The following is a 12,299-nucleotide window of genomic DNA, read 5'->3' as shown; positions in this document are numbered from 1 at the left end:
TGTGTTTCTTTGTGTAGAATGTGGTCAATTTAACCGAGGATTCAAGACTTTTTGATATGAGATTGATCAAAATTTTTATCAATATTAATTTTTTATTAAAATTAATATTTTTCCCTAGAGATCTAGGGTGGTGCCCCAATTATTAATAACGAGAGCTATAGATCATAACGTAGTACCGCTACATAAGCTAAACACAAAGAAAACAACTAAACTCCTTAGCCAAACCGAACTACAGAAGCAACACCCACCACCGGAAACAGAAACTAATACAAAAGGTGTACAAACAAACTAAACAAAACTGGTGCCTCTGGAACGATGTGCATAGTTTACGAAAGCTCAGCATACATAGTGGTTTCTATACAAAGTTGGCAACTACACAAGTGGAGCCTCAGTCTCCACACTAAACAAAAGCTGCCAACAAAAGGTCAGAGTTGTCTGGAGCACAACTACAAGTGCTTCCAGACTGAAAGACCACACAAAAGTGCACAAAACAGAGCGCGCACCAGGGTGGAATGGTCTAAACACCAGCCACACCAACTGATGGTATGGTGGGGCTTTATAGTTCCCAGGTGTGGTGCCTGGCTGCCTCTGGTTGGTCGGAGGAGGAGCTGCTGGAGGGTGGTCCAATGAGGACGGCCGGAGGGCGGGGAGAACCAGACGAGAGTGCAGGTCGTCGTCAGCTCGGTCGTCAGCTGAAACGGCTGGCAGCTGGGGCTCCAAAAGACTCTGCAACAAGCCACAGCTGCACCCACACACAAACTTCTCCCAAACAAAAGGCCCAGCAAAGCACCACCTCAAGAACAAACGGCACACCAATACTGGTGGCCGTAACATTAAGGAACAAAGAACAGCTGCCAAATTAGTGTTTCTGATATGTATTTTGTGTTGTCATGACTACCAAAGTTACCGAAAGTCCTTTGTAGGTAACACATCCAAATTTGACGATTCTACATCCTTACAGAAGTCCAGATATTAGAATATGATGTTTAATCATTTCTTCCCCAGGATTTTGGAATGAATTCCATTATTAACCTCTGAATTTTCTCTCTGTTAGGAATGTGAAAGGATGACCATTGTATTTACTCGTTACCAAATGTATGACTTGTTATCATATTTTCACTGTGACCTATATTTTTAATGTCCAAAACATAAACATATAGTTATGAATTGAATAATTCACATAATTGTACACACGTGTTTCCCTTTCACACAACTGAATTATGGTGAGAGATAGACAGATCGTTTACCCGTTTTAATATGACATATTTTTAATCCATTTTGGACCATCTCTTCTCTCTGCTTCTCTGCTCTCTTGAGAACCAAGGAATTCCTGTTGCTAGGCAGATTTCGCCTTCCTCCGCCTATAGGTAAGCGCCCAGGGCCTCTGACCTTTAAAAGCCTAAGCAGCCCCCACCTCGCTCTCTTCCTGCCTTTACTCTCTGGGATGCTGCACGTCAGGGTCTCCCATTATTTTCCTTATTTAAAGCGCGGTTTTTTCTATCTTCTGAAGTTTCTTCATCTCAAAGTTTAACTCTTTATCTTTTAATTTTTGTAACATTAATTTCGACATTTTTGCTCACTTTCAAGCCGAATTTATCCTTTTTATCCGTGATTTTGATAAAGAACTGATTAAGAACCGATTTACATTTTTCTAATTTTGGGCTCTACAGTTTACCCATCCTTTTATTCGGCTCATGCCTGCTAAAATATCACGAGAGCCCTCATTTTTGATCAAGTGAATTTTTTTCATCAAACGGACCCCGGCCCTCAGCTGAGGACTCCGGAGACCTGCTGGATCAGGTCCATTTGCTCCGAACTGATCGCCTATGCAGGACGGCGACCATCTTCGCCACCGTGACACACAGCGCCTGGGAAGCAAAGCCATCCCGGCCCGCTGTGAGGAGTCATCTATCTGCGATTTCTGCGTCCCAGCATATGACGGTTCACTGCAGTAAGATCTGGGGTTTGATGTGACTAACTACTTGATTAATTAATTCATTTCGCCATTTATTCGTTTACAACTTATTACCTTTTTAGTCCAAATTACCATCGACCTAGTCAAGTTGGCTATCTGGCTTCCCTCACTATATTTCTGTCTTAATATGCTAATTTGAACACACACACACACCAGTCTCTCATACACACGCACACACACAGAGGATCACACGCACGCACACACACATACCCGTAGTCATGCATGCACACACACACATCGTATATGAACTGTATATAGGATTTCACTTGTCATTATTTTAATATAGTCAATAAATGCTTCATTGTAGACCAAATTAAAGCCTTTTTGTGTTTCACTGTGAAGAACGTGGGTCAATTTAACCGAGAATTCTCGACTTTTGGACATGAGACTGATTAACCGATCAAAATTTTAATTAATTAATAATTAATTAATATTAATTAATTTCCTTACAATTAGCGCAAGGTGGGGCCCCATAAAACGAGTGCAAATTACGTAGTGTCTCCTACAGTGAACATTAAACAATGTATCACAGAAGTTTAACACAGAACAATTGTTCATAAGTCCACAACAGCTTTAAGTGCTGCCCCGACTATCATAGCTTATGAGGGAAAGCTGTTCAAACAAAACCCGAATATATCACTACAATCCCGACAAAAAAAAAATTTTTAAAAAGGGTCCCATGTTTCTCACCTCGGTTATCCTGATAGATTTGGGATATTTCCTGGAAACAGTCTAATCTTCATCTTTGAATGTTGTATTTCGTCAGTCATTCTGGTCTCTCCTGATGGCTTGCAGTTTCTGTTTATACCTCTGCCGTGTCTCCGCTGTCCCGTTATCATTCTTCGCACGGCTCGTTGTCCACATCAGCCGCTTGATGCGCTCTGTCCAGTTCTCCGCCGGTTTCACGACCTCCACCTGGATTCCTCGGGCCACCATATCCTTCGTCGCCTCCTCCGCTGTGTTGTAGAGGCACGTCTCTCCCTCGTTAAAGACCCGGAGTTTTGCTGGATACGGCGTCTGAAAGCGTATATTCTTATCTCGAAGTACCTTCTTCGCCTCCTTGTATTCTTTGCGTTTTCTCAAAATCTCCGGCGCATAATCATGGTCGAGAAACACCTTTCTCCCCTCGTAAATGAAGCCCTTTCTCTGCCACGCTATCTTGATAAGTTCTTCTTTACTCCTAAAACTTTGTAGCTTCATTACGATGGATCTAGGTGGGGATTCTTTGGCAGGCTGTGAGACTAGCGCCCGGTCGGCTCTTTCAATCTTCAATTCAAATGATAGGGGTAAATCCAACTTCTCCCTAAGGAGGCCCTCGACAAAAGCAGTCATCGATTGAGCGTTTCCCTCCGCTCCTTCCTTCACCTCGTGGATCCAGACATTCTCCCTCCTCGCACAGCCCTCCAGGTCCATCATTCTGGTCTTGACCTGCTTCTGTAGCGCCATGAGCTCCAAGGTAGCTTCTTCTAGATTCTGTGTACGCTGCTCTGTTTCCCCTATCCTCTTTTCGGCGTCATCTATCCTGTTGTTTGTCTTTTTGATATCGTCTTTGATTTCTTTCAGGTTTTCAGAGTTCTCGCGGCGGAACTCTCGTATCTCTTGTAAGATTGTTTCCAAGTCTGCCATGCTTTTAGCCGGTTGTCGTGTTCCGTTGCGTTGCTAGCTTGGCTTTCACTCTGTCACCTGTTGACTCTGTTAGCTCTTCCGCTATTTCAGCTATCTCCCCTATTAGCTTAGCTGGCTCGTTATCTTGCTTGAGGTCCAACGTCGCGTTTTTAATTGACTTTGGATTTTTCCCTCTGGTCTTAATCATCGCCCTTACTACCACACTCAAAATTATTCTCACTTTCTCAAACTAATAGGTTTATAGGACCTTTTTAATCATAGTGTTGGGGAGCTACCTTTTCACGCTGCTGCCATATTGGAGTCAGGCCGGAAGTCTCCAAGAAGGCAGGTTTTATGACTTTCTGATCACATACAAGCAAAACCAACTGAAGGGTAGTTTGAACCTCTCCGCTGATTATACAGATCTGATCTAAATGCTTACAGTGACTTCATTCTTTGTCCATTTCATTGTGCAACTGACATTGACTTCATAATGGCCTTTTAACGATGTTAAAATCTTTCAACTTAATTTCAAGGCCTTCAAGTGACACTGCTGCATTTTACACATTTTTATTTACGTGCTTTGATGATTTTGATCTAAATCCAATTCTACTGTTCACATTACAGCAATTATTATCAATCCTCTGAATTCAAAGCTCTCTCTCACGACTCTGGTCATTTTTTGCTCCTGTCATATTCTCTGGATTCATTTTTCACTGCACCTCTATGGAAACAGCACATACAAGTAAAAAGAACTCAACATGTCTTCTGTGCAGTATAATGTTTAACATTTTCCTATGTTCCCACAGGTGTTATTAGTACTGAAAAATGCTTAGTGTACTTAATATACATACTGTACCAGTTAAAAGTTTGGACACACCTTTTCATTCAGTTGGTTTTACTTATTTTAAAGATTTTCTCTTTGTGTGAAGAGAACTAAGAAATAAGAATTTCATTACTCAGGGTAACCACTGTGTTTCTGCTGTGTGTATGGCAATAAAGCTCTTGAATCTTGAATCTTTTTTTGTCATTTACAGATTCTGGGTACGACATGGGTTTTTTGCGGTGATTATTTTTGATGAGACAAAGCAGAATAAAGGGATGTTGATGAAATATGATTTCAAGCTTTGGGTTCACTCTCCCAATGCAATAGGACATCATAGTTTGCAGCTCAAGGATCAAAATCGAACACATCTTTCTGTTTAAACAGTCTTAGTGGCTCTGATAAATGATTGATTTGAATGAAGAACTTAGTGACTGGATGAATGATCTGGTGATAACTTTGGTGATAACATGCCTTTAAAACACTTGCAGAAGTTACATTTCATCACATGACATTCATTTGGGACACTTGAGCCATGTCAGTCAACCAAATAGTCCCAATTTAGCTCCACTTGTTTCATCTATCATCTCTTTTGATTCATGCTATTCTATACAGTTTGTATTGTTTTCACTGACACTGCAGCAAATGAGCCCTTTGTCACTGTATATTCTATATGTAATATTTTCATTGTTTAATGATCAGTTTGGTGTTTCTCCAAGAAAAACGAGGTACATCAATTGGTCAAACTTCATTCTTAATACATCTTTCAGTCAGTTTAGTGCAGTTCAAAGCCTGTGCTGGACCTTCATGGGATACGGTTTGGGAGTCATGGTGATTCCAAAGATAGGCGTGTAGTCTGGTTCTCCTGCATCCTCAGGCCAGATGAACTTAAACTTCCTCAGCAGAGTCACCATGATGAGGAAGAGCTCCATACGAGCCAGACCCTCTCCAAGACACAACCGAGGACCTGAGGAATAAAAAACATGAAGTCATTTACAACAATTTGATTTGACTCACCCTATCTGTGTCTGCCACTCCAAGTGTGATACAGTTTTTATGCTCTTGTACCTGCAGAGAAAGGCATGAAGGCGTCTGGTTTGACAAACTCTCCCTGGTCATTGAGGAAGTTTTCAGGGTTGAATTCATGAGGGTATTTCCACTGTCCCTCTTCGTTCAGGACTGAGATCATGTTCTGGATGATCATTGTACCCTGAGGAGAAAATGCCCCAACAGAATGAGGAACACTTTTTGTTTTGTTATCCCTGTTGGCAAAAACCAATTTAACCATTTGCCCCATACCCTGGGAATGGAATATCCGGAAAGCTCTGTGTCTTTAGTCGTACAATGGAAGACGCTGAGTGGAACAGTGTTGGCAATCCTCTGTACCTCATGGGTCACAGCCTGGATGAATAGAGATTTAGAGAACATCTTTATGGTTTATCTGTCTCAGAGCAGAAGGAAAACAATGCAGGTTCTCAGAAGCTCAGTCACAAAAACACAGATCAATACAGCTGCAGCAGGCAACACTATGTTTACAACCAGGGAACAAAGCCATAATAAATTACAAATAAAGATATTGAGAACAATGGATGTCCAAATCCACAGATTATCTAAAAGATTTTGGAATATTCTGCCATGTTTCATGCTTTCACATACTGATAAGAAGTAAAATTATTAGGAGAAATCTGTCATATGATGTACAGTCCAGTACCTGCACATAGGGCATCTGGTGTCTGTCGTCAAAACAGGCCCGATCCTTCCCTTCCAACACTCTGTCTATTTCCTGCTGACATCGTTCTGAGAAGGCAACATAAAATCTGACGTTGTGTTCCAGATTTAACATTTCAGCTTCAACACTGCATAGCAGCCTGAGGTACAGAACATTCCAGAGCAACACACAGAGAATCCACAGACCCTATTTCACATATTCATCCATTGGACGTGTACGTTTAAGAAATTAATTAAAACTACATTCCTAAGGTATTTGGCCTCTGACCTCTACTGGACACTAAAGCTCAACACCACCCTTTGGGAGGAACACATTCACAATTGCTTGGATATCAATTTGAATTTTACATCCAAAACTTTCTATATAATAGAACGTCACTGGAATGCAACAAGGGGCTCAGGCTCCCGAGGAAAAAGAAAATTTTTGAAACAGGCTCTTTCATGATGACTTAATCGCAACAAAAGCTTAAAACTGTGGATTTTTTTTAAAATGGCTGAAAGGAACATGTGAATTAACTTTAAATAGGGCTTTGTTTTACTTTGTTTTACTTAAAGTTGAAGAATATTTTCTGTACAACTATGGTCTTCAACTCTGAATGGTTTTACTTTGGTACACTTTTGCAATGGAAACATGCCAAAGTGCCTCCTTGTCCTTGTGTTCCTGAATCAGTTTGTCCATCAGGTCCTCCCAACTACACATCCTGTAGCAGCCTCCCCCTCCCTCCTACAAAAGCTATGCAGGTATTATTTTCCATCTGAATATACAATTTATAATTGTTTTTCCAATGCCAGAGAAATTCTTAATTCGTCACCTTTCTACCGTTTCCAGTGTTAACCACAGTTAAATAGTTTATCAGCATTTATTCATCCATTTATTCACTGTGATTGTTACATCATTGTTCTTTATTGTTTGTTCAGAGTAGTAGTTGAGAAATGTTTGTGTCTAATTATTGTCAATTCTACCATGTATTTCTTTGTTTGGGGAACTGGAGGTCAATGAAATCAGAGTTTATGACTTTTGATTAGGAGAACTGGAACAACTTTGTTCCCAAAACATAATATTAAAGAAATTAACAAAAAAAATGCAGTACTTTCACAACCGAATTTGGTAAGAATAACAAAATCACACCAAACTCTTTTGATGTTTTTCTAAATATGAAACTTAATATAGTTCTCAGGAGTTGTGTATTATCACCCAAACACTTCAGTATTTTGTGGTATTTTCTAAGATTCACAAGCGTCATGGTACTTGTGTCCAAACTTATGGCTATGGCTGTATTTCCCCTACAACTGAGATAGTAACAAAACATCACAAAGTCAAGGAGAGAGTCGGCACAGAGAGATCATGAAAGAAGTGACAGATTTTAGTCATCATAGCTCGGGCCAAAACTGGTGTTTTGGCGCGAGCTCTCGCGGGATTTCGGAACGAGATTTGCTTTCCAGCGTCCTGAGATTTGGATACAGACCACAACAAAGAGCGATTGCCAGGTAATGTGGAGGTTTTCGTTTACTTCTCATCTCTAGTATGTTGTGGGACACTCACTGAGACTATCTGAGCCGGTCAGTGTGGGGCAAAAGCACGTTAGGGCGGACTTTGACGCGGAGGGGCCAGCTGCCCCATACTTTTCGCTAGCTGAGCTGCTAAGCTGCTGCCTGGCTAAATACTGGAGCTATGTCGAAAATTCATTTCTCCATCACTCACATGTATGAAATGACATATGGAAACAGACCCCAGGTTGAAAAAAACCCGAAGTTCCCCTTTAAGTGATGGTTTTTATGGGTTTCAAATTGAAAGACATGTGCAGGTATACCTTGTATGTGTGGGTGGTTCATAAGGTAAAGGAAAGCAGTAAGCAGGGTGTTGGAGGTCGTGTCAGTCCCAGCAAACAGAAGATCTATAGCAGTGATTATGAGTTTGTCCTCAGAAAATGAAGAATCCTCTGCTTTCTAAAAACAGGAGAGTGTTTTTTGTAATTCAAATGAAAGTCAGGTAAAAATGTTACGATAGCATACTGATGAACAGCATGTCAAATGCAAACAGTCAGCTTATGACCACAATAAGAATAAGATACGGATGTGTTCTCCTTAATTTCAACACAACCAGTGTCCATTACCACAATATATCATCTGAGAGTTGACTGGTTACACACACCTTTTCTATTTCATCCAGGTAACAGTCAAGAAAGTCTCGAGGCTCTCCAGGGACTCTGGTCTTCTTGTGCTCATTCAGCAAACGAAGAACAAGGTCAGAAGAACACTAAAAAACACAAGTTATCATTCTTAATTTGCATCCTTTGCTTTGGGTTTGTATTTATCGTATATGCTTGTCTAATCAGCGTGGTTTTTACCTAAGCAATCCTCACAGATGTGCAATATGTCGCATATGTGGGTGTATGAGTAATCGTTCTTAAAGTAACCTTAGAATCCTTAGAACACTTGTTTTCTCTTTTACCTGACAAAATCAATAGTGTTTATCTTTGTAGTATAGGCAATGTAGTTTATACCTTTGCGTCCTTGAAGGCCTTTTTGAAAGGGAGTGGCAGGTTTTGAATGAAGGAAAGAGAGTCATACAGCTGGTAAAGAAAGATAAATCATTAGTTTCTCTTAAACTTAGTAGGCATATTCTAATTACTTACAAGAACTGTTTTGAGCAGATGGCTTTATCTTCAGTTATTTTGTTTGAATAAGACAAGTAAAGACATATAAATTACACTTGAATGTAATTCTTGGGAAGGTAACTGACAAGAATAAAAATGCTTCTTGAGAGAAGTTGTCATGCTGCTGCTCAAATTAACTGTACAGACGACCTGGACTGACTGTTGACTCTTAGCCTCAGTCAGATTTGTTACTTCAGAAACATGCTTTGACTCACCATCGCCCATGGTCCATTGGCAATCTTGGTAATCTCTGTGACGCACTGAATAACTGTTGTGATGAACTCATCATCATACTCGTAGCGTGTACCGAAAAGAACTTGGCAGATGATGTTGGAGGCCACGTTATGAAACATAACTTGAGGACAAAGAGTTTTGCCTGTGAAAGACATGATGCAAACTAATTTAAGACATAGCATTGTACAAGAAAACAGATCACCATGACAGAATCAATAAGCTGTTTTACACTTTAGAAACATCTGAGCATGTATCGATGGCGAGATCCGCACTGTGAAACATTGAGGACTGTTTTCAAGGGACAAAAATACCTACTTCAGCAAAGGTATTTATGAGCAACTATGGAAAACTGCTTTGTGGGGCTTGACGCTAACTGACTAAGTTTGATGAAGACTGTGCTGATTAGAGGACAAACATCCCCCTTGCTGTCAAAAGAAAATACAAAATGCAAATCAAACAGCATTTCAAGGAGAACTAGACGAGCCCCCAGTAGAGGGCAGGACCACGCCCATGCATGATACTCTGTATCAATTTTGATCATCCTACGTATCTCCCTACCTACTTGATCTGCTGACCTGTAACTCCACAAGTGAGCAGGGGACCTTAGACTGATCTTCAGTGCCAAGTTTGATCATCCTGACTTCAGCACTTGCAGAGATATCTGACCGGACATACCAACACACGCACATACATACATACATACATACATACATACTTACCCAGCTAGCCAGCCAGCCAGCCAGATACCTAAGTGAATGCAGTAACCCCGCTGACGTTCGTCAGGCATGGTTAATAACAACCACACCATGTGGCAGGGGATCAGAACAATTACAAACTACAAACAAACCCCTGCCCACTCTCTGCAGTTGACCCCTCTTTCCCTGATCAGCGGAACACTTTCTTCTGCCGGTTTGACAGCAGCACCAGCAACATGACAATGCCATCTCCAGCACCCCTCACCTACAGCCAACATCCCTCACAGACCACCAACCCCACTCAGAAAGAAAGGCAAACAGTGGCATTGCAGCAGTACCAGGTTAGGCAGACCTTGCTCAACATCAATAGTGGGAAACCAACTGGCCTGGACAGGGTCTCAGGACGTGCTCTAAAGGCAACTAGCTGCTGTCTTCACTGGTATATTCAACAGGTCATTGAAGGAGGCCATAGTCCTCACCTGCTTGAAGACTGCGACCACCATCCCCATCCTGAAGTGCTCAGCAGTCACATGTTTGAATAATTATCTGCACTAATAAATGTCATGGAATGCTTTGAAAGACTGGTAATGAACCACATCAAGGCCTCCATCCCTGTTGACCTGGACCAGTACCAGTTTGACCATAAAACACATAGGTCAGGTGCACTGAGAATAATAACTCACTCCTGCTCCACAATGCCATGACACACCAGGAAAACCCCACACTTATGTGAGGATACTGTTCGTTGACTTCAGCTTGACCTTTAATACTGTCAGCCCAGGCAAGCTAGTCGACAAGCTGCTGTCATTCGGCCTGGACTACCACCTCTGTAGGTGGATTGAAGACTTCCTCTCTAACAGAGAACAGCATGTGAGAATTGGAGACCTCATCTCCACAAACACCATCCTCAACACCTGCACACCCCAAGATTATGTTCTCAGTCCAATCATACTCACTATGCCATTTTGCACTCTGCAATTTATATCTACCGTGATATATTCTTGTACCTGCCTCATTGCCATATTGCATCTATCTATCTATCTATCTATCTATCTATCTATCTATCTATCTATCTATCTATCTATCTATCTATCTCAGTGTTCTTGTCGGACATCACCCTTCTCCTCTTAAATACTGCAAAGACCAACATAAAAATGTGACATTGGTGAAAAAGATGTGTTGCTCATCAAAGTGGAGCTGCATTTAGCAAACGCTGTTTGTCATTTTTTTTTAGCACATCACAGTTAAACCTATCAGATCCTATGCTGCAATGTCAACAGATAAAGTAAAAGTGTTGATCACTGTTCCTTTCAATATTCCAGCCGCCACACACTTGCCCAAGATTCCTGCAGTGGAAAGCTTTCTGTTACGACACAGTTGAGTTTTGTGAACCCACAGATGTCATACCAATGTTTTTATCCAGTGTTTTAATGGTGTGTTGAATCTCATCGTGAATTCTGTCCTCCATTGATTTCTTCCCCAGACCAAAGTTCCTCAAAGTCATCAGAGCAAAGCGACGATGCTCCCTCCAGCTAGTGCCATAATCTGCTAGAATCACTCCTACGAAGGTGAAGCAAAACAAAAAGTTGAGGATTCATACAATGTAATTTTTTTCTTTCTAACTTTCTTTATCATTGAAGCTCCAGAGAAGTATAATTTTCTTTATGTTCTTTTAGACATACATTTTGGCTATAGTGGACATCAAGACAAAATAATTGAGATCAGTGACTTCATGCTGACTGTGTATTTTAACTTACACTTTGAAACAGGGATAAATAACAGTCATGTGTCATCATAATTTAGTCTGTCCTCTTGTGTTGTTGTTAATGTCTGACCTCAATCATGATCTTCTTTTGAAAACAAAATTAATGACATAGTTTTGAGTACACATAATGTTCAATATCATTACATTTCTGGTTTGATGGGCCAACATGTTCACCCAAGTTTTTCTTTTGTCATAGGCTGTGTCCGAAATGGCATACGAACGTACTACTCCCACTAAGTGTGACGTCAAAATAAGTATGCAGTGCGTTCACATTAGATAATATGAAAAGATTGAGTACGCGAGAAATTACGCGGATGTATACTATTTCCGGAAAATTTTTAAGTATGCGCGGTGACCACACTAGTCATACTCAACCGCCCCATAATGCTTTGCAAGCTACCAACCGAAATGGAAGCCTCCGCGGGATCTGTGGCCGGACCGGGGCGATTTTATTTATTTTATGTGGTTAAGTAGTCATCCTAATCACCCCACAGATTTTGAGAAAATAGGCGTTTTCTGACCAATGTTTTAAATTTGTCAGACGCCTCACAACGTGCTACTGAATGCTAGCAGCTAGTTGCAGCAGCTCGCTTTGCATACAGAACGAGTAGCAGCTACCTCCAGTAGCCTGCAGCTACAATTGAAACGATCGCATAATCTGGCTAATAACTGCATGAGTGCCGGCTTGAAATTGCCACATTAATTATGCGAACTGTTGTGTTAGCGTAAATTCGACCTGAAGCCGGCATTCAGCCGAGATATTTGATAGCCGTACTTCCGGTTTTTGTCGTCGGAGGTTTGAAATGCATTATGGTAA

General features: G+C 41.0%; 1 protein-coding gene across 1 annotated transcript; it reads right to left on the bottom strand.

Annotated features, from left to right (window-relative positions):
- Nucleotides 1-5,136: 5,136 nt before the first annotated feature.
- LOC110945328 (cytochrome P450 2F2-like) lies at nucleotides 5,137-11,281 on the bottom strand (the record flags this gene model as incomplete). Its single annotated transcript, XM_051952160.1, has 9 exons — nucleotides 5,137-5,370; nucleotides 5,472-5,613; nucleotides 5,703-5,804; nucleotides 6,115-6,200; nucleotides 7,943-8,078; nucleotides 8,284-8,388; nucleotides 8,636-8,704; nucleotides 9,004-9,164; nucleotides 11,125-11,281. Coding segments are annotated over 9 exons (1,140 nt in total), but the record flags the coding sequence as incomplete, so codon positions are not given.
- Nucleotides 11,282-12,299: the final 1,018 nt, after the last annotated feature.

This window comes from Acanthochromis polyacanthus, chromosome 8 (genome assembly GCF_021347895.1).
Source record: "Acanthochromis polyacanthus isolate Apoly-LR-REF ecotype Palm Island chromosome 8, KAUST_Apoly_ChrSc, whole genome shotgun sequence".
Taxonomy (NCBI): domain Eukaryota; kingdom Metazoa; phylum Chordata; class Actinopteri; family Pomacentridae; genus Acanthochromis; species Acanthochromis polyacanthus.
This window is presented reverse-complemented; position numbering and strand designations above follow the sequence as displayed.